Source organism: Emericellopsis cladophorae (assembly GCF_022114955.1).
Source record: "Emericellopsis cladophorae strain MUM 19.33 chromosome Unknown NODE_84_length_71952_cov_132_941370, whole genome shotgun sequence".
NCBI classification, from domain to species: Eukaryota; Fungi; Ascomycota; class Sordariomycetes; order Hypocreales; family Bionectriaceae; genus Emericellopsis; species Emericellopsis cladophorae.
In genome coordinates, this window is record NW_026251009.1 from 25,789 (window position 1) to 46,994 (window position 21,206).

A 21,206-nucleotide genomic window follows, 5' to 3' on the forward strand; every position below is an offset into this window, starting at 1 on the left:
GTTTCGCGCAAATGTTTCCATGCGACCAGATACAACCAACAGGCTAATTAGGCCCTCAAGATTTGCCTTCCCCCGCCAAGGCCAGAGCTTTGAGGGGCTAGTGGTTGATTGAACAAAACGTGTCTGCTGATACGCGATCCTGCGGCACCACGCGGCTCGATGGAACCTGTCACAGGCGCGGGAAGACGTCATTGTCCGCTCAAGTTGCGATCACGTACCATACATGTATGTAGATGAGAAGTCGACGCGCAGCATGTGTTAAGATTCACTTTACTACTCATGGTACACAACGAGTACGGAATGATGGACCCAACTTTGCTCTGGGGGCTTTGAGTATGCACTTGCAAGGATGTTGCGCGGTTTCAACCCTTGCCGTATGCCAATGGATGAGCACAAGCAGCGTTGCTACAGCATTCGGCCTAGTGGAAGCAATGCAACTCTTCTTATATTTAGCCCAGCTTCCATCGGCGCGATCCAGCTGGTCAAAATATCTGTAACAATCTCGCAAGATGGAATAGACCTTCATCGAGACTCGGGCGGTCGAAACCCAAGTGGGACTGGGGAAGGCGGGACCCGACTCGTAGTGGGTGGCACCTCCCGCATCCGTCGCGGTGACCGCGTAAACCAGCACGCACAAGAGTCATAGGAAAGAGTCGCTCAAGCTGGGCACCTGGCGTTCGACCCGTGACCTTTACACTACACTACCTTCGCGAAGAGCCAGATCGCCAATTCAACGATCGCACAATATATCTCTATCCATTGCTCCTTGGCCGTTGTGGTGAACCCTCGTCGCTACATACTCGTACCCTGACGAACCCCGTCAGCCGCTCCACCAAACACGCGGTCGAGCGTGCCACTACAGTCGCGCTGTTATTCCACGCAATCGACCCCCTACGTTGCCACTTCAAAGTTCAATCCCACCACGCTCGAGACGGGACAGCGAAGACCCGATCGTCCCATATTGCCAATACGCGACTGAAATAATCGACTGCCTCATGGCATCCACTGGGCTCGACCGTCCCGGCGCTGGGGTCGGCAACGCGACGGTCGCGTCCTCCATCTCCGCCACAAGGTATGCAGACGGCCGCGGTACTGAGACACCCACCACGACGAACATGTACGCGGGCTCTGCTATCCCACACACTCCGGTCTCGACAAACAACAATTACGACGACAAAGCTGTAACAGCGCCACACTATACTGACGAGCGGTTCTCACAGAGCGATCCTCGGTCCGCTGAGGGGTCGCAGGCTTCCAATGCCACATCCCATTCAGATCATGTTTTTACACCCACAGCCAGCGATACAGACGCACATAGACGCGACGTACCACTAACAACAAGACCGGCAGTCGTCAGCGAGGCGAGCCAGCTGCATCAGCTGTCGGCTCTCGCGGCTGCCCAGGATCGGATGTCAACCGGTCAAGGCGATGTTCTTTCGAGGAAACGGATGGCGGATGGCGAGGTGAAGAGTTGCAACAAAGGACACTCTCGAAATACAAGCGCTGTGAGCGCCATCTCGACTGCTAGCACGATTGGCGATGTGAGTATTCTGGCGTCACTGGACAGGGCCCAGGCTGACACTGTACAGCTATCACACGATCTCAAGACGCGTCTGTCATATGCCATGATCAAGGTCAACAACGGCTGGCAGTATCGCTCTCTCAATGAAGTCGAGACACTGGCCTCTCAAGGCGTATCGCCAACCTCTAGCACTTCTACCCCTGGTCATCGCCGCAATGGGTCGTCTGCCAGTCCGCAGATGGGCGCGCGGCCCATGGTTCATTTTGTCGACGGCCCAGTACCCAGACGAAAGTCCAACTCGCCGCCGCGCCTTGGACATCAACAAGGTCTCGCGCCCCCAGCGTCTATCCGGCCGTCAGTTGGTATGGCGCCCACCGGCTCACATCCTCGCCGCAATTCGAACACCCGCTATACCCCTACAATGCTCTCACAGTCACGTTCTGCCGGTGGACCTCGAACACCAGCGCAGCTGTCGGCCCTTCAGACAAACCTCTTACGACCAGGGGCGCAAGTGCAATTACCACAGCCCAACAATCGAGAACAGGATGCCATCGAGACGCTATTGTTCATGAGCAGCCCCAACAACTCGGCTAATTTAAAGCATTCCTTTTCCCCGGCAGGCTCACCCGGGCCTAGCTCCCAGCCTATTCCCAAGAGCACGACGCGCCAGCCTTTGCCAACTGGGCCTAGGAAGGCACTTCCTGGGCAGAAGACGGGGCAAGGTGCCAAACGGGTTGGGTTCGACGCTTCGCCAGGCCAGGCGGTCGCTCCTGGCTCGCCGATGGAGCTTGACTCTCCGCACCGCGATAGCCCTCGTGGGATGTCGCGAAGGAGGACCGATGCCGGAGGACACGTGCGGAGCGCGATGTCCTTGCCCAGCGCTCTAGGTATCACGCACGTCCCCCTCCGAAAACCAATGAGCGACAAAGATATAGACCGGATGCTCGATCGAGGCGACGATGGAAACAACAGCTCTGACGATGAGGAAATCCAGATTCCTCGGAGAAACGGCGTGGGGGCTATACACGCTTGATGTTTACCCGTTTCTGGCAATCGAGTAGCCGGAAATTGCTTGCTATGATACCCGCTGCTGTCGACGAGTACTCTGTTCGAGTCCTGTTCGATGATCATGTTTGTCTGGAGTTCTTGCCTGGGACCGCTTGTGTATGTGCCGCATGCCTGGATGGCGCGCATTGTTGCTGAGTTCGCCGCTGCGGTATTCCGCTGTCTGGATCTACGGGGTCAGCGTTCATATAGTTGAATTTGTGGAATGTGGGCTGAGCTTAGGAGAGTTTGGGGCGTCTTGGGAACGAATTTTAGGACATGTATTAGCCAGAGTTGAGCAAATCGTTGCTCTGCTTCTAATGATACATGCACAGCGCAATCATTATCTGGTATTCTCATAGCCACGCAGGTTCAGCCTGTCAGCCGCCATCTCTCAATCACCCTCCCTCGGTGGCTTCACATACTCGGCGATCATCCGCACGACCTTGCTTGGCCTCCTCCTGACACCGGCCGGGTTGCTGCCTGGTCTCTTCTCGCCATAGAGCTGCTCTGCCAAGTCTCTGGCCTCCTCCTTCCGCACGAGAGCTTGATACTCATCGTCCCCCGGACTGCGTCTTCTGCTTGACGCCGCAGTAATATATTCTGACTCGCGTTTTAGTGGTGAGGCTGTTTTTTCGAAGCCAGAGGCTGCTTGGCGAGGGACGTATGCTCTTCGCCTTTGCTCGCGATCCTTTTCGACGGCGGAGTTGGCGGCGCCGACAGTCCAGAATCGTTCCCTCAGAGAAGGCTTGCGTTGGGGCATGGTGCTCGGCATTTTGGTCGTTGAGTTGGGCTGATTGCGGAGAGCGCGAGGCTGAGTTGAGTCCGACGGTGTCACGACATTGCGCTGCTGCGTCTGCACAGGCCGAGTCGGCGACGATGTTGATGCCTTGGGTATTGGCGCATCCGCCGAAGGCTTGATGAGACCACAAGTGGCCTTGGAGGTATATGACCAGCGTCGCCGCGGTTGTTGTGCGGGATCTTGCATGACTCGATATGCAGCGAGACTAGTTTTCTTCTTCCTTGATGGATCTGGAGATGGGTCACTATCGCAATGACCCCATCAGCGAGCGGCGCACCTCACATGGGATCATCTTATATATATTTCAGCTCCCTCCGTGGCACGAATCATAAGACTGCCGCTTGAGCCGCTCATCTGAGATCATGAGTGGAATCACCTCGAGCGACGCTAGTAAGACTGGCTGAGCTGAGTTATGGGCGAGCTGGAAACATCATCTCGAAGGGTGTCTCCCTGCAGGAGGGACACAGCGGACAGCCCTACGAATGCAAAGTTTGCATGCACTATACGGTTGCCCTTGTTATCCACATGACCGACGCCAGCTTTGCGAATGTGGTCTAGAGTCGTGGGATGGCCGAGTGGACAAGACTTGGCAAGTCACGCTCAGCGGAGAAAGCCACGTTCTGCGGGCTGACCCCCCTTGGGATGCATCTGTGAGCGGCTGTATGGAGGAGCAAAGCTGGGGAAGACCAGCGTCGCCACGCATGTAGACACTGTGATCTTGAGCCTCATCTACTGTATTGTCCTGAACGGTCTTTTGTCGCCATTGTCTTGCCCATACTCGCGGTACTGACTGCTTATTGTCCAAAGGGCATTCGACCCGGGAACGGGGACAGGTGCTGGAGAAGGGGCTTTTGGGCTACGAAAGCGTCGTGGAAGGGTCCCCTCCCTCTGATGGCTGTCTTGCACATTGGATTGGTCCTAAGATTTTTGAGCTGGCAAGTTTATCGACGAAGGTCTGGATCTTTGTTCCTTTCCAAAGCCTAATTAGAGACCCTATGTGGGTTAGCAACATAACCCACTCGATCCATTTTGGAAGATTGCGCATCGTCGGAACACGCACTAGATCGCACTCGACTCGGATCAAGGCCGCCTCGATGCTGGTGGTGAGTCTAGCGACAAGGGTAGCCAGGTGGCTAGCGCGGACGTCGAGGGAGGACAAAGGAGAGCTAGCTATTGTGAGCATTTCCGCGGGACACAATGCAAGGAATGGCTGTGGAACACAATCATCCTCGCTCGACGCCAGATGCCGCGATTCTGGATCGAGATTTCTTCAGCAGTTGCGTGATATCCAAATAAAACACGTACAGAATGATCTCAGCCCTTTTGTCTCATTCTCTGCAAGGGCGGCCAGTCTTCATGTAATATCAACAGCCTCAAGTCGATGGTCCAGTTCTAGGGATGCTATCTATACCACGTGGTTGGACGCCATTATGCCGCGCTATCGACAATAACTCGAGAGCACGTGCGGCGTTGCAAAGCGTCGTGATCACGCAAATGTTTTGCTTGGACCGGAGGTGATCCCGCATGATCTTCCACAGATTGCGCTATGGCATTTCGATGCGCCGTTCTGGAATTTCCATCTATTGGCGCGGGCTCCGGAGCCACGCTTCGCCTACCAGCGCACAGTGCTTGTTGATGTTTGGCTGAAAAGCAGTTGGCATTCGACTACGTACGCATCTGTCCGAGTGCCAATAGTAAGAAGGCAATAAGACAAATTTAGAAGCAAATCATGCATGCATGCATTTGTGTTATTTTGTACTGCTGCAATTCGTGAGCACCTGTCGCGTTGAGTCGGTCCTCTAGAATTACCGGGGAACAAGAGTAGTCAGCGGCAAATAAAGCTTCTAGTCGTCACCAAAACCCTTGCTCGATAAATGCCTGTACTTTTCCCATCACAATAACCATACAGCACCAGCAATGCTCATAGCATTTTTGATTGTTTGCTCCCCTCGTGGAACCGTCCTGGGCACTGCTTGAAGAAATGCCCGACTAGTACCTAGCAAGGGTTGAACCAATGATTGAATGGCAAAGGACGGAAACCTGAAGATACGTACGTAGTACTCGGTACTGACTCCCAAATGCCCGATAGGTCTTATCAAACTCTAGGCAGGAGAGATTTGAACTAAAAGTTTCATGCTAGACCTCTAATGCCCAAGATGCTCGATCCGCGACCGAGGCGCATCGACATGTAGCGATTGAGTTTGCTAACGCAGGCAATACAGAGTACGGAGTCCCGGTAGTTGAAACTTTGTTGCATTGTCATTGAGACCCCTACGCTTACGAGGTTCCACAAGATCGTCATGGATATCCACAGAAAGCCGACTTTCCGTCAAACGTCTCCAGCATCGAGCCAACCGTGATCAACGCGCCGACGTTCTTGCGAGATGGCGATCGGCGACGCTTGGACGTGGAAAAGAGGTTAAGAATGTGACATGTCCGGGTCGACTGTAACAACGCTCAAGTGGGGATCTGTTTGAGACAACAGCCTCATCCCCAAAGCAAACACGATCAGCAAAGCGGCTTTCTCGCGTTGCGGAAACCTTTTCTGTCACCCTCCGCAACGAAGTCCTTTCCTACACTACAATCGTGAAAATGCACCACTCGGCATGTGGCTTGCTGGTAATGCTCACTGGCATTGCCCAGTGCTTGGTTTTGGAGAAGGCCACAAAGATCCCCGAGGGATGGTCGGTTGAGGAACAGCCTGTCGACGCGGCGCAGCCACTTCGACTATCCATCGCCTTGCGGGAGCCTCGGATGCAAGACCTTGAGCCACTCATTGTCAATCCATCCTCCAGTTTCTTGACGAGGGAAGAGACGCAGACACTACGACGACCAGAAGACGAGGACGTTGCAGCAGTTCAAAAGTGGCTTGCCGGGTATGGCATTGCCTCAACGCATCAGGATGATTGGATCAAGGTCCAAACCACCGCTCACGAGGCTGAGGAGCTTCTGAATATGAAGCTCGGCCGCTACTCATTCGAGGGGAAGGCGCCCGTGTTGCGCACACGCGAATACTCCGTCCCCGACGACCTGGCTGAGGTGATCAGCTTCATCCATCCCGTGACGAACTTTATGACGCCAAAGACAGAGCTGTCCCATCCCTCGCCTCCTCGCGATAAGATCCGACGCGATGATGTACCATGTGCCGACCAGACAACCCCAGACTGCATTCGAGAGCTGTACGAGATCCCGCCCCCCAAAGCAAACATTACTTCGTCGTCTGTTCGCCTAGGGATCGCAGGATTTTTGGAGCAGTATGCAAATCATCTAGATGTCGAGGTTTTCCTCAAGCGCACAGCCAAGAGCATTTCCGGGACTGGGTACAATTTCACCATCGAAAAGGTCAACGGGGGCGGAGACACGCAGAACCCCATGAAGTCGGGTTCAGAGGCGCAGTTGGACGTGGAGTATGCCATGGCCATCGGTTACCCTTCCAATGTCATCTTCTATTCGGTCGGTGGTCGCGGTGTTCAGCTCAACGACACTGGGAAGCCGTTGCCAGAGGAGGACTCCAGCAACGAACCATACCTGGAGTTTTTGGACTACCTGCTTGCCAAGGAAGACGACGAAATCCCCCACGTGCTTTCGTTTTCGTATGCGGACGACGAGTTGTCGGTTCCACGGCCATACGCTGAGCGAGTGTGTTCCATGCTTGGTCTTCTAACAGCCCGTGGCACCACCATCGTCGCAGGTTCAGGAGACGGAGGCGCAGCCGGGGCACAGAACTCTTCCTGCCAGACAGCTGACGGTAAGCCCGTCACTATGGCTGTGTTCCCTGCCTCATGTCCTTGGGTCACGGCGGTCGGTGCTGTCCGCAATGGCATCGACCCCCCCGAGGGAGCCACGTTCAGTGGTGGTGGCTTCTCGCAGTATTTCATGAGACCATCGTGGCAGAACGAAGCCGTTGAGGGGTACGTCACGAGCTTGGATGGATACCTGAGCGAGTACTACAACGCCGGTATGCGTGCCACACCTGATATTTCTGCCGTGGGCACCGAGTTTGATGTGACGATTGCCTTGCAAAAGTTCAACCTCGACGGCACAAGCGCAAGCACCCCTGTGGTAGCCGCTATGGTCGCGCTCATCGACGAGGACAGGTTCAAGGCCGGCAAGAAGTCTCTGGGCTGGATCAACCAGAGGCTGTACAGTGACACAGCCGTCCAGGACAGCATTCGGGATGTCATGAATGGGACGAGTGCATCTTGCGATTTCGAGGAAAAGGGCAAGCCTGGAGGCTGGAAATCGGCGGAGGGTTGGGATGCTATCACCGGTCTAGGTGTGCCACGAGACTTTCCAAAGTTCCGAGATGCCTTGTATCATGACCAGTAAGGATATAGAATTGTGCTCGCTTGCATGAGCAATAAGAAAGAATTCGAACAGCGCTACTCCGTGCATGTGTTTTCTCCTCCGTGAATCATTTCTGATGCTTGAATGAAGTGACCCCCACGGCCAGCCACAGGTGGCTCACCTCACTGTACCAGCCGCCTACCCCACTTTCGATGAAGCTAAGATACGCACCCGCGGCAGGCGCGAACAACAACATTGAACAGATCTGTAATTAGATGCACTGGGTGGGTGAAGCGCGTCACCTCCAACTGCAATATCAGCCAGTCCTCACCTGATCTCTTCCCCTTTGCAATTGAGCCGAGAGCTCACCTTGACAAACCAGGGTCGGTCGCAGAATTACTTCCTGTGCCATCCTACTAGGCTATCGCCTGTTGTAACCGCGTTCAAGGTTCGCGCCGCCCGACTTACACGACACGCTCTTCCTCGACAAAACGCGACGACTACAACAACAAGGAGTTTTGCAGCTATAAGAAACAAAGAAATGCCAATTGGTAGACAGCCTAGGCGTCGCGTGAACGCGTCGATTCGTTAATATGCCGACGCTTCATATCGAGCCAACCTCGCAAGACCACCTCCAGGACATTGCCAATGCCATTCTAAAGGCGCGAAAAGTGGTTGTGGTCACTGGAGCCGGCATCAGCACCAACTCAGGCATCCCGGACTTTCGCTCAAAGAACGGGCTATACTCGCTAATTCAAGCGCAGTACGATGCAGCAGCTCGCTTGGAGTCACAGCAAAGCTCACAATCGACGGACGCCGAGGAAGAATCGCCCATCGAGCTGCAACAGGTCGTGGACGCGCAGCTACGCCGAGAACAAAATGGCAACGAGGCAGCAGCAGAGCAGTCAGACGACAAGGACTCCCAACAGGCCTCGAAACGACGCAGAATCACGCGATCGACCAAGGTTGAAGTCTTCTCACAGGCAACACCAAAACGCGTCGCGAACCCGGCCCCGACCTCACCCCTGTCCTCCCCTCCCAGTCACTTTTGGCATCCGTCCTCACCGCTGTCGTCCCCTCCTGCGGCATTTTTCGATTCTCACGCCCTGCGATCGAGCAGTCTGTCTGACCGCGACTCTGTCATGAGCTTGCGGTCCGAAAGCTCATCGGAATCAGATGCCGACGTCGACGATAACGAGCAGACGGAGTTTTCTTTCAGGCGCCACAACAAGCTTCCCCTAATCAAGGGCAAGGATCTTTTCGATGCTCAAATCTGGGCTGACCCTAAGAAAACATCGGTCTTTTACACGTTTGCAACTTCACTCCGCCAAAAGGTCCGGGACTGTCAGCCTACCGCGTCACATCACTTTATACGGCACCTCAAAGACCGTGGGAAGCTTGTCAGATGCTACACGCAGAACATTGACAGGATCGAGGAGAAGGTGGGCTTGTCGACGTCTCTATCCGAGGGCCCAGGCGATAAGGGGCGTTTCTCGCGTCGCTCTACAGCCAACGCTAGCCAGTTGAGCAAAATGGTCAGAGAGGCGGCACATGGCAGCCAGCAACCACCAGCAGCCCCACCGGCGGCGGGCGTGGAGTGCGTGTACTTGCACGGATCGTTGGAAACTCTAGCCTGCTTTCGTTGCAAGCTCGAGTCTTCCTGGGACGGCCTAGAGACGGTAACTATATCCGGCCAGCAGCCTAAATGTCCACATTGCATCGGCGAGACAACGGCGCGAGAAGAGAAAGGCAAGCGGGCTCTAGGCGTTGGTCTGCTGAGGCCGAATATCATTCTCTACGGCGAGGAGCACCCACGCGGAGACCTGATCGGTCCTATTATCGAAAAGGACGTTGCTTTGAGCCCGGATGTTATGCTTATTATGGGCACAAGTCTACGGGTGCACGGACTGAAGTTCATTGTCCGCGAGTTTGCTAAAGCTATCCACAACAACCGTAAAGGCAAAGTTATATTCATTAACCTCACGAAGCCGCCGGAGAGCACATGGGGTGATATTCTGGACTACTGGATACAGTGGGATTGTGACGCGTGGGTCACCGATCTACAAGCTCGCGTGCCTGCACTGTGGCAAGAGGCGAGCGAGATGGAGAAGAAACCAACAAAACCGGTCCCGACATATCCTGTGGCCTTGCGAGACCATAAGCAAAACGGGGCCTATTGGACTTGCAAGATCATGGACGAGCTTCATCAGATTACTGGGAACCCAGCGCTAGCAAGAAAGCCGAAGACATCACGATTGCGCATCACCCAGTCTGACGCTTCAACCAGCTCACAGTTCCGAGCGTCCGTTGTAGCGACTAGCTCACAGGCCTCGCAACCCTCGGAGACGTTTATGAAGAAGCGCCGGAACACGACTACAGGCACTGCAAACGAGCTCCGAATAGTCGACCCAACGGAAGCAAAAGTGCCCGCAAAGCCCCGAAGCAAGCGCTCACGAAAGTCGGCGCCAGCAGGGGCGCCCAACGAGGCCATCACTTCAGATTCCCAACCGCAGACGCATCCAGCTCCCGGAGCGCAACCTGGGCCGATTGGTCCAAGGCCTGCCTATCTTCACGGACCTATTCTACCGATGAACGGATGCGCGCTGCCGCCTCCTTTCTTGCTCCATCCTAGGCCTGACCCCATGCCTGGGCCCCAATCTCCCTATGCGAGGCCCGGTCGCACTGGGAACAGAGCCTCTCTCAGCGCGATCCCCTGTGCGATCAAGGAGAACCCCCGGCGTCGCACACCAAAGAAGTTTTTCGACGAGGTCATGGCAAGGCCATCCACCAAGTCGCGGTCAGTGCTCGGCGACATTGTCGACAATGACCAACGACGGTCTACAATCTCCTTGCCTGCTTTTCGCCCTGAGCCAAATGGCAAGCCACCGGCGCTGTGGTTACACACTGATGAGCGGCAGCAGGTAACACACCTCTCCGACCGCATGAAGTTGTCTTGTTCAAGCATCACGCCTCAGGGACCGCGAACTAAACCGTTGCAACGACCAGATGCCGACACGGGACCATCAGCGCGCCACACTACGCCAGAGCACGACGCTATGCGGACTCTGCTGAGCATGGGCCTTCCAGATTCATTGTCCTTCATGGGCAGTCCCGAATTGCGATAGATACCAACATGACTGATGAAGCGCGGCGTTATTGGCGTTTCATCGAGTGCGACGGACCTCCCGATATCGATTTAGCCAGTGGATGATATCGGCGTGACAGGGGTCAAGGGGTGGTGTGGCTACGGGTGGGCAATCGATGTCGCCTCAACGAATACAAGATGACTGTTTCTCTGATTTTCACAGCTTCTGAACAATGACATGAAAAGGCTATCGGATGTTGGTTACATTCAGAAACGGGTGTTGTCCGCTGCCGTGGCTAAATACCGTGGAAGCCTCGTGACTGTGCTGCATGTTTGACCCACCAATGGCCAAGCGACCGCACCATGACTCAGATGGATGTGCCTATACGTACTCCTCAGTTTACCGCGAAGCCGCTGCACATCGGCTCGGACCTGCGAAGGTGGGAATAGACTGGCTCCTTGGTGTCAGTCACAGTCAGTCACAATCAGTCACACGGGGCCTGGTGGGGTCGACACGCCCTGTTATCAACAGAGCAGGCGGCGACACTCTGCTATTGTACATAATAGGAAACGCTGGCATCTGCATTCGATCCATTGACCTTCACAAAACAGACAGGATGACAATGAACGCAACGGAAGAAGTATCCGGGCAGCGAGAAGCCGCAGCCAAGGGCAGCGACGGGTTGGCTACGTTCGGCCATGCTCTGAAGCCAGAGTTCCCCTTTGATCCGGAATGGAGGAATCTCAATCAAGGTGAGCGAGTCTATTTGCTTGACTTTAAAAAAGAATGGTTGCTGATAATAGCAGGCTCGTTTGGTACCGCTCCAAATGCCATCATGGCGAGACGAGCCCACTACCAAACTCAGTACGAACTAAGACCGGACGCTTTCATCCGTCGTGAGGTACCTCGTCTACTGGACGAATCTCGCGCCGAGGTGGCCAAGCTAATCAATGCGCCGGTCCAATCCGTCGTCTTTGTCTCCAATGCCACCGAGGGAGTCAACACTGTGCTGAAGAATCTGCAGTGGAACGAGGATGGGAAGGACGTGATGATCGGCTTCAACACAATTTACGACGACTGTGCGAGGGCTGAGGACTTTGTGGTGGACTACTTCAAGGACAAAGTGGACGTGACGGAGATCACCTTGACGTACCCCATCGAAGACGATGAGATTATCGCCCTGTTCAATGAACGGGTCAAGAAAATCGAGGCTGAAGGCAAACGCGCCCGCCTTGCCCTGTTTGACGTTGTGTCCTCGAATCCCGGAGTCTTGTTCCCCTGGGAGGCCATGGTGTCCGCGTGTCGAGATCTGGGGATCATGAGTCTCTTGGACGGCGCGCAGGGCATTGGCATGGTGCATCTCGACATGACGGCCACGAGCCCCGACTTTATGGTCACCAACTGCCACAAATGGCTCCATGTACCTCGAGGCTGCGCTGTTTTCCATGTACCGGAGAGAAACCAGCACCTCATCCCGTCAAGTCTCGCCACTGCGCGTGGGTATATTCCACAGAACAACCACCGCGAGGGCAGGACGCAGCCCATGCCTGATGACGGGACCGGGAAGAACCATTTTGTGAGGAACTTTGAGTGGACGGGCACCAGAGATGACTCCCCCTTCTTGTGTGTCAAGGATGCTGTTGCCTGGAGGAGGGACGTTCTGGGCGGCGAGGACAGGATCATTTCGTACTTGCAGGACCTCAACCTCAAGGGAATCCAACACGTGGCCGATAAGCTAGGGACGACGTATCTGCAGAACAAGTCTGGCACCCTGACGAACTGCGGCATGGGCAACGTCGCGCTCCCCCTCTGGGTCGGGGACAATGGCAAAGCGCGGGGCTCGCCGGGTCATGCCATCCTGTCCAAGGAAGACGCGCCAAAGGCATTTAACTGGATGCAGGGCAGGATGTTTGACGAGTATAAGACGTTCATGGCGCTTTGGGTTCGCTGGGACCGGTTCTGGGTTCGTATCAGTGCGCAGGTCTATCTTGAAATGGACGATTACGAGTGGGCCGGTAGAGTACTGGGGGAGTTGAGCCAGAGGGTTGCAAAGGGCGAGTTCAGGTCATGACTTCAAGAAGTAAGTACTCGCACAGCAAACTTACTCACCTTAGCAGAGCATAAAGTTTGATCCGTGTCTGGGGTAGGCGAAAGGCTACCTGTAACGCCACGTCACTACAAATGCACCTTGGGGCTTACAATCAACGTGTTCACCGGCCATTTCCTTGAGCATCAATTTACTTGATTCCATCGAAAGTGATACACATTTGTCAGTTTCCTCATTAGCACCTCTATTGACACCATGTGGCCTGTGACGGCCACCCGTGAGCTGTCCGAGTCTCAGCGACAATGCTGCAGCGACATTCTGGAGGCCCTCTTCTCTGCGACGCCGCTTGGCATCTCACGGGACATGTTCTGGGATTTCGCGTTCTGTACACCACTCGAGGATCCATGGAACACGGCAAAGTCGATACCTCCACCTCCACCGCCATGCGAGAACACTACACCACGTCGCTGTGCCGGATTCTTCAAAGAAGACCTCCCGCCGTCGACCAACGCTCTGCGCCACGCGAAAAAGGGAAAACACCCCATCCGCATCAACACGTTCCGTCGAAAATGGATGTTTGCGTATCTGAAGCCCAGGTGGACAAAAGATGAGCAGCTTGAGTGGTTCTGGACGGATTCAAAGAATAAAGGTGCTAGCCTTGACTACATCCATATTGACCTTTTGGACGACGTCAGGGATGAACAAGCCTCTCCTGTGATTGGGGCCAAATCTGCTGCTGTGGACGATGCAGACGCGTGGTCGAGATGGTCTGCTTCCGTGTACAATCTTTACTACGCCGTGTATCTCGCGCGTCGTCGCCTGTTGAGGCGCCTCGACCTGCCGCCTGGCGTCCAAAGACCCATGGACCCCTCAGCGACGGAGATAGCGAGTTTTGTGGTGCCCAGAAGCTTTGAGCAGTATCTCCAAAACAGGCGCACCCCAGAAGACGTGCTCATTCTCGAGTCTTTGGGAAGGATGAACGACGCTTCGGAACGCCAGGGATTGAACAGCCACGACCTCGAGTCTCAGCTAAAGCGCCGGGCGGACAATCTATCAGAAATGCCCCGCAGCCTTGCATTTGAGGCTGCGGTCATTGGACTGGTGCTCTGGAAATCGCCAAGACAAGTTTTCGATTGGCTTCTCTCGAGTCTCGAGGATGAAGCTTTGAGGCTTGAACGCCCCTCCTCTTCACGCCCAGCACGCATTGACCGGCACCCCGAGGACGAACGTAAATCCGAGGACATATGAATAAGCTTGTTTGAACTGCATCTCGGCATCTGCAAACCCATTCCAACAATGGCGGCTCCGAGGACCCGATTAGGCAAGTCGAGATGCTTCCTCCGAACAACTGCAACGCTGGGCGGGGAGACCTACCGCGCTCCGCACTGCTTTCCCATGGGATGCCGTTAGCAGCCACAGATCGGTCGACGATCGTCCACTTTGAGCCTGTATTGACTGGCAGGAAATTAGCAGCTCGGAGCATGAGGAGCCGAAGGCTCAAGTCATATATAAAGGCCATGGGCGCCTGCGTCTCTGCAGTCTCGTGATGGCGATTCAGAGCAGAATCCCATATACCTATCTTCTTCCTCGTCAAAATGCGCGGGCCATCAGTCGCCGCGCTGGCCATTGCGGCCCTACCTTTTATCTCTGCTCAACTCTCGTGGGACGAGGCGTACACAAAGGCCGAAGCAGCCCTGACCAACCTCTCGCTCTCCGACAAGGTTGGCATTGCCACGGGCATCGGCTGGCAGGGAAACGGAGGCTGCGTGGGCAACACCCATCCAGTCGAGTCCATCGGCTACCCATCACTTTGCCTGCAAGATGGTCCCCTTGGTGTCCGGTACGCCTCGTCCATCACGGCATTCACCCCCTCGATACAGGCTGCCTCGACCTGGGATCGGGGCTTGATCCGGGAGCGAGGGCAGTTCCACGCCGAGGAGGCTAGAGCCCTGGGTGTCCACGTACTGCTGTCGCCTGTCGCTGGAGCTCTTGGTAAGATTGCTGAAGGCGGTCGCAACTGGGAAGGATGGAGCCCTGATCCGTACCTGACCGGCGTCGCTGTCGGGGAGACGATTGAAGCGATGCAGGCCGTCGGCGTCCAGGCGACCATCAAGCACTACATTGCCAACGAGCAGGAGTTCAGGCGAGAGACCATGTCAAGCAACGTGGACGACAAGACGATGCACGAGGTCTACCTCGCGCCGTACTACGACGCTGTCAAGTCGGGTGTCGCAGCGACCATGTGCAGCTACAACAAGCTCGATGGCACATGGGCTTGCGAGAACGACCACGTCATGAACGAGCTCTTGAAGGGCCAGCTCGGGTACCGGGGATACATCATGACGGACTGGGGCGCGCAGCACTCTAATGCCCCTGCTGCCAACGCTGGCCTGGACATGTCCATGCCCGGCAGCAACTACAACGGAGGCGATGTCTACTGGGGCAATGGCGGCCTGGAGGGCGCCGTACAGAGGGGCGATGTGGCCGAGGAGAGAGTCAACGACATGGCGAAACGTATCCTGGCCGCCTGGTATAAGATGGAGCAGGACGGCGAGTACCCTCCGCTCAACTTGGACCTCAATGTGCAGGGTGACCACGGCGCCAATGTCCGCGCCTGCGCACGCGACGGCATCGTTCTGCTGCGCAATGAAGACAACATCTTGCCGTTGGCGAGCCCTTTGTCCATTGCCGTCATTGGCTCTGCTGCCGTCAACGGAGACCACGCCAACAACGTCTGCGTCGACAAGGGCTGCAATGATGGTGCCCTAGGTATGGGCTGGGGCAGCGGGAGTGTCGAGTACCCTTCCTTTAGTGAACCGTATGCGGCCATCGAGGAGAAGGCGCCAGGGGCTGTCACGCTGAGCGACACTGACAATGCTGCGCAGGGCGCGGCGGCCGCGAGTGGCAAAGACGTAGCCCTGGTCTTCATCACTGCCGATTCTGGCGAGGGATACATTACAGTGGAGGGTAATGCGGGCGACAGAAACAATCTTAACCCCTGGCACAACGGCAACGAGCTGGTCAAGGCCGTCGCCGAGGTGAATGACAACGTAATCGTTGTGGTCCACTCTGTAGGCGCCATCATTATGGACGAGATCCTAGCTCTGCCGTCGGTCAAGGCTGTCGTCTGGGCCGGTCTTCCGTCTCAGGAGAGTGGCAATGCGCTCGTCGATGTACTCTGGGGCGAGACGAACCCGAATGGCAAGCTCGTGTACACTATTGCGAAGCAGGCCAGCGACTACAACACGCAGGTTGTCTCTGGCGACGACGACTATGAGGAGGGCGTGATGATTGACTACCGCCACTTTGACAGCGCTGGCATCGAGCCCGACTTTGAGTTTGGATTTGGCCTCTGTGAGCAGCCCTACTTCTTCGTGATGCGAAATGTGATGGCTGACCCTCATTGATTTGCAGCATACACCACCTTTGACTACGCCGACCTCCAAGTGCAGTCGTCAGCCACATCGGGCCCCATTGCCGGTGAGGTAGTGTCCGGTGGCCCTGCAGACTTCTTTGACGAGGTGGCCACCGTCACGGCGAGCGTGACGAACAGCGGCACAGTCGCTGGTGCAGAGGTCGCGCAGCTGTACCTGGCCTATCCAGAGTCGGCAGCTGGTCAGCCGCCCAAGCAGCTTCGTGGGTTCGCCAAGCTACCGCTGGAGGCGGGTGCCTCTGGGCCTGTGAGTTTCAGCCTTCGCAAGAGGGATCTCGCCGTCTGGGATGTGGAGGGTCAGCAATGGGTTGTTCCTGCTGGGGAGTTTGGCGTGCTAGTTGGCGCCAGTAGCCGTGACATTAGGCTGGAGGGCACGATCCAGGTTGGATGTCATCTTGGTCGATAGAGTCTAGGCATCTTTAATGACCTCTACCCTGACAGTCTGTCTTCTATCACGGCTGTCACGTGCCTTTGCCTGTCGTCGGATAGCAACCGAGGCTACCCGGAGGTGGTGCCGGTTATCGTCCGAGGTCGGGCCCTGTCAGTGGAGGGCGCTAGAAGACAGGCCCTACCTGGGTGCTGATAGCGAACGTGAGCCACTGCAAGCCACTCTTAGTTCAGCGTCTCCCTCTGTTTCAATCGCTAGTGCATGCCTAATGTGGCCAGCGTCTTCATTCCATCATAGTCAACCAAAGCATCAAACATGGACTGTACGACCATGGCTTGCTTGAACAAGTCCCTGCAGGATAAGTGAGACACGCAGTGGCTAGTAGACTAGCAAACTAGTCAGCGCATGCATGAGGTGGTGGTGCTCGAATCCGGGGAAGCGCAATCACAGGATCGGACAATGACTCCGATACCGCCCGCCAAAAAAGTCAGCCTCATCGTCAAATCCGAAGGTGCGAATTACGTACCAAGACCTCCATGATGTGAGGGCCTCCACTCGCAGGTACATGGTTTATCGCTCGAATGTCTGATTCTTGATATCGAGTCTGTCCACCTCTCATCTCAGTCCAGACTTCATGTTCCCTTTATGACAGCCTGAGCAAGCTTATCTGCTGCCTTCAAGTTAGACACGGTGTCGCGCCTTGTGATTGCACAAACGTCGACAAGATGCCTTCTTCGAGGGTCACTCCCCTCACGCGGTCTGCCAATGCGTGAGCAACCCCCTGTGCGGTGATGCTTCCACCACCTAGGCTGACTGTCGCTCCATTAGTTGCGATGCGTGCCGATCGCGAAAAGTGAAATGTTCTGGCTCGCGGCCCTGCGTGGCCTGCACGCGACGCGGACTCGAATGCGAGTTTGGCTTCGTAGGGCGCAGGGGATATTCCGAGGCGTAAGTTCATCAACATGATGTAGCTCGTCCAGGCTGATGGGATCAGTTATGTCCAGAAGCTGCTGGACAAGATCAAGGACCACGAGGAGGCCAGCGAAAGAGGGACGACCGTCCCAAAGATGCATGGATCGTCGCACCACGATGAGGAAAGCGAGAGTGACGAGAGCTCGCCTCAGAAGTATTCGATACACGAGGAGCACGAGCAAGGCGATTCTCCCGCCGGACAGCGCGGGCAGAGCCCAATGACTGAGCTTGATGCTGCGCCAGCCTTTGAGTCGCGGGTCAGGTCGATCATTCGTGAGCACGCAGGCTCTCGAGTCTCGCCTAGCACGATGAACGTGGGCACGGAACAGTTGGACGTGGCCGACAACACACAGTGGCGTGGCGCCGCGGACATGGTGTACGGCATCGCACCGCCCTCGCTGCTTTCAAAGGACGAGTCCTTCCGCCTCTTTGACGTCTTCGTCTCGTGGATGGGCACTCACCAACACTACCTCGACACAAGGTCCTTTGCTGACAATGTCGACCTGCTCTACGCGTCCGATGCCACCCGCAATGACCGGATGCTGAATATATGGTTCACCCAGTACCTTCTCGTCATGGCGATTGGCATGCTCATTGATTGCCCTCAAAGCCTGTCTGACATCCCCCATGGACAGCAGTACTTCGCTGAGGCTGCGAGACGCCTGCCTCCCACCTACGAGATGGGATACCATGGCATCATCTCGGTGGAAATCCTCGCGCTCGCGTGCCTCTACCTCCGGTGGTGCGACAGGAAGCACGATGCCTATCTATACAGCGGCTCGGCTGTCAGGGTCGCGTTGGCGCTGGGCTGTGCCCTCCCCTTCAGAGAGCAGCACGGCGTCTCGTCGGAGCGCTGTCACAGGACACGTGTTTGGTGGACAGTCTATGTCCAAGACCGTTGTCTAGCGACGACCTTGGGCATGCCGGCGGGCACAGATGAGCGACAGCTCCGAGCTGACCTCCCGAAACCGACTCGTGGGTTCGAAGACCCCCTGCCGCTGATCATCAGCGTTCAGATCACCCGTGCCAAGGGCGACACTATTACCTCGTTCTATGGAAACGCCACTATTTCACAAACGAAGCTTGTCCAGAAGATCCAAAGCACGTTGCAAGGGTTGTACGAGGCTGAAAAGTCCATACCGCCGCAATACACCATTGACTTTTCCAGCCCCCGACTCAGGCTGACACGCACGAGCGCCTCGCTGTACCTGTCCCTCTTCCAGGCCATCATTCTCTGCATCCGACCCATTATCTTCCAGAGAGTCAAGGATCGCATCAACTCTTCGCGAAACAATCGACCCGCTCTGGCCAAGTCGACCATGATGACCAGGCTTTGCCATTCCTGTCGCGAAGCAGCCAAGAAAAGCATTCGCATCCTCTCTGCCATGCGCGAGGACCCGAGCGTGGGTAAGTACAGCGTCCCAACCATGATATGCGCTCCTTCTAACAAGCGTCAGCACCTTTTGGCTACTTTGACCTGGATGTGGCGTTTTCTGCTGCTTTCCTCATTGTGATGAAAGGTTTCCTGGACACAAACGACTTCAACAAACCACCTGAAAGCCTCGGCCCCGCAGCAAGCGTCCTACAGCATCTAGCATCTAAGGGAAACAAGACGGCCCAGCGGCGGCTCGACGAGCTGAAGCAATTTTGCTCCAACGTCTGGTCGCCGGACAAGCTGTCTGCGGAGTGGGGATGGCTCAAGGACGCCTCGTCCCGGTCATCCTTTTCAGCATCCAACTCAGTCTCTGCGCAGACGCCGAGTCTGATGCTCGAGTCGTCGAGGGGCGACGGCAGCACGCCCATCACCAACGCCAGCCAGACGACGCCGGCTCTCGATGCCCTGGAGCCCTGGGGCAACTGGCAAGTCTCGACGGAAGGGTCGTTTGACTTTGGTGGCGACATGGACCTGAGTATGGACATGGGCAACATCTACTCGTGCTTCAACGACCCGAATCTACCCCTGACGGGCATCGATGAGGTGGACTGGCAGGAGGTGAGCAAGATGTTCAGCCTGACGGAAGGATGAGGCATCCCATATCTGCTGGCGGCAAATCACATGTCAGATTAGCGTGTTCATTCGGCGTGTTTGTGCAACCAACGTCCAGATGAAAATGAAGCGTATCCACAAGGTGCGGTGGCTATGTTTGTTTACCATACGCGGTCTGGAGAAGTCATCCCGCATCACTTGAAGCTCCTCACCTTCGTTCTCACGCATTTTGTGTTCACCTTTCTCTTGCCCACGGCTGTCCTAAGGCTCGAGACTCGAGGGATCTGCTTCCCAGCCCAGATTGCATGCGGCCCTAGGTACGATTGTTCTCACCATGGCTTCCGCGCGAATCGATCCAGTCAGGGAACGCTTGCTCGGCGAGCCCGTCAACGAGGTAAGCTGCGACGAGAATCTCTGGCTTAGTATGCTTCACGAATTCCCTAGCAGCTGTGTCAACTCATGGCCAAACCCATCCCAGAAGTCAGCCTCATGTCTTCCAACGGCGACGTATTGGACATGGTCCTCACACCGCTCAGAGCACTGTCAGACCACTTTGTACCTGAAGATGAGCGTCTCTCCGACAGGGGAGGTCTATCAAAGAATGTCATCGGGCCCGAATGCGAGTGTGCAGTGTGCGAGATGAGCTGGCTGTCAACTTGACGACAAACAACGACAGACGCGCGGGAGGACGAGGCAAGGCGGCAGCGGACGCAGGGGAGGACCGAGTCCTACACCAAAGCAAACTACATGAGTACCGTGGCAAACGTGGGGGACGCCACAGTCAGTTGGCCTAGCTGAACTACTCAAGCTGACCCAAGGGATGAAGGAAGCTTTGCGGCTCGTTCTGGGGCAGCATGGCAATACAGTCTACCGGATGTGGTTCAGTAACGAAACGATGCGTAGGACCATTATCACACAGGCCTGTCCCACGCTCTACCCCTACTCCCGCCCGCCAGCCCACGCTGCAGTAGGACCTGACGAGCTTCGAACGTACTTCAACAATCTCTTCAAGCTGCGGGCCTCTATTCCCGAGATCTTCTCCCCCATACTCCTCCCGTGGCTTGACACCGAGTCGCTTGTCGAGGAACCGCATCGACTCATCGCCCTGCTTCATGCGAGGACAGCGCATGAGCAACAGGAGTGGTTTGCCCTCGATTTTCAGCAGACCGACGTGACTTGGCGGCAGTGGACGACGCCAATTGTCTATTCACTCCTTTACGTATCTGTCCAGGCTGATTCATTCGGACAAACCAAGACCTATAGTCCGGAAGAGGTCCATGGCCTCGGTGTTATCGGGTACCCGCGAGCGCACGCTGTCCTGGAAGCATAGCATGTGCTCATGCGCTACCCCAGCCAACTCGTCGTACACATGTTGGCAACAGCCAGCACCAGCGAGCTGAAGAATCACCGCGGAGCAGACGCTCTCCTGAAAGAAGCCAAGCTACAGTTCAAGCAGGCTGGCTCCGTCACGCCGGGATCCCCGCACTACTACCAAGCCTTCTGCTCGCTAGCGCGCGTTGACTTCTCAGCGCTGTATTGAGATGCTTGCGCGCGTCTCGAGGAGGCCTCTAGCCACTTTGAGAGGTTGCAGTGTGACCCTGCCTACCTGCGACAGCATCTTGGGGTTCTGTCATACCA

The 21,206-nt window shown here is 55.9% G+C and overlaps 7 protein-coding genes across 7 annotated transcripts; 6 read left to right on the plus strand and 1 right to left on the minus strand.

The window, feature by feature from the left end:
* Nucleotides 1-995: 995 nt before the first annotated feature.
* Nucleotides 996-2,555, plus strand: J7T54_007658 (uncharacterized protein; the record flags this gene model as incomplete). The annotated part of the gene is made up of 4 exons (XM_051510159.1): nucleotides 996-1,072; nucleotides 1,221-1,231; nucleotides 1,351-1,541; nucleotides 1,590-2,555. 4 exons carry the CDS (start codon nucleotides 996-998, stop codon nucleotides 2,553-2,555), a joined length of 1,245 nt encoding a protein of 414 aa, XP_051358906.1.
* A 405-nt stretch (nucleotides 2,556-2,960) lies between these two features.
* On the minus strand, nucleotides 2,961-3,554 carry J7T54_007659 (uncharacterized protein; the record flags this gene model as incomplete). The annotated part of the gene is made up of 1 exon (XM_051510160.1): nucleotides 2,961-3,554. One exon carries the CDS (start codon nucleotides 3,552-3,554, stop codon nucleotides 2,961-2,963), a length of 594 nt encoding a protein of 197 aa, XP_051358907.1.
* Nucleotides 3,555-5,960: 2,406 nt separating this feature from the next.
* On the plus strand, nucleotides 5,961-7,697 carry J7T54_007660 (Tripeptidyl-peptidase-like protein; the record flags this gene model as incomplete). Its single annotated transcript, XM_051510161.1, has 1 exon — nucleotides 5,961-7,697. The coding sequence occupies one exon, from the start codon at nucleotides 5,961-5,963 to the stop codon at nucleotides 7,695-7,697; it is 1,737 nt and encodes a 578-aa protein (XP_051358908.1).
* Nucleotides 7,698-8,248: 551 nt separating this feature from the next.
* Nucleotides 8,249-10,780, plus strand: J7T54_007661 (uncharacterized protein; the record flags this gene model as incomplete). Its single annotated transcript, XM_051510162.1, has 1 exon — nucleotides 8,249-10,780. One exon carries the CDS (start codon nucleotides 8,249-8,251, stop codon nucleotides 10,778-10,780), a length of 2,532 nt encoding a protein of 843 aa, XP_051358909.1.
* A 583-nt stretch (nucleotides 10,781-11,363) lies between these two features.
* J7T54_007662 (putative aminotransferase-like protein) lies at nucleotides 11,364-12,812 on the plus strand (the record flags this gene model as incomplete). The annotated part of the gene is made up of 2 exons (XM_051510163.1): nucleotides 11,364-11,493; nucleotides 11,548-12,812. The coding sequence occupies 2 exons, from the start codon at nucleotides 11,364-11,366 to the stop codon at nucleotides 12,810-12,812; spliced, it is 1,395 nt and encodes a 464-aa protein (XP_051358910.1).
* A 231-nt stretch (nucleotides 12,813-13,043) lies between these two features.
* On the plus strand, nucleotides 13,044-14,036 carry J7T54_007663 (uncharacterized protein; the record flags this gene model as incomplete). Its single annotated transcript, XM_051510164.1, has 1 exon — nucleotides 13,044-14,036. One exon carries the CDS (start codon nucleotides 13,044-13,046, stop codon nucleotides 14,034-14,036), a length of 993 nt encoding a protein of 330 aa, XP_051358911.1.
* A 347-nt stretch (nucleotides 14,037-14,383) lies between these two features.
* Nucleotides 14,384-21,108, plus strand: J7T54_007664 (beta-glucosidase L-like protein; the record flags this gene model as incomplete). Its single annotated transcript, XM_051510165.1, has 10 exons — nucleotides 14,384-16,142; nucleotides 16,203-16,603; nucleotides 17,581-18,988; nucleotides 19,039-19,574; nucleotides 19,687-19,723; nucleotides 19,928-19,962; nucleotides 20,013-20,193; nucleotides 20,245-20,348; nucleotides 20,488-20,739; nucleotides 20,899-21,108. The coding sequence occupies 10 exons, from the start codon at nucleotides 14,384-14,386 to the stop codon at nucleotides 21,106-21,108; spliced, it is 4,923 nt and encodes a 1,640-aa protein (XP_051358912.1).
* Nucleotides 21,109-21,206: the final 98 nt, after the last annotated feature.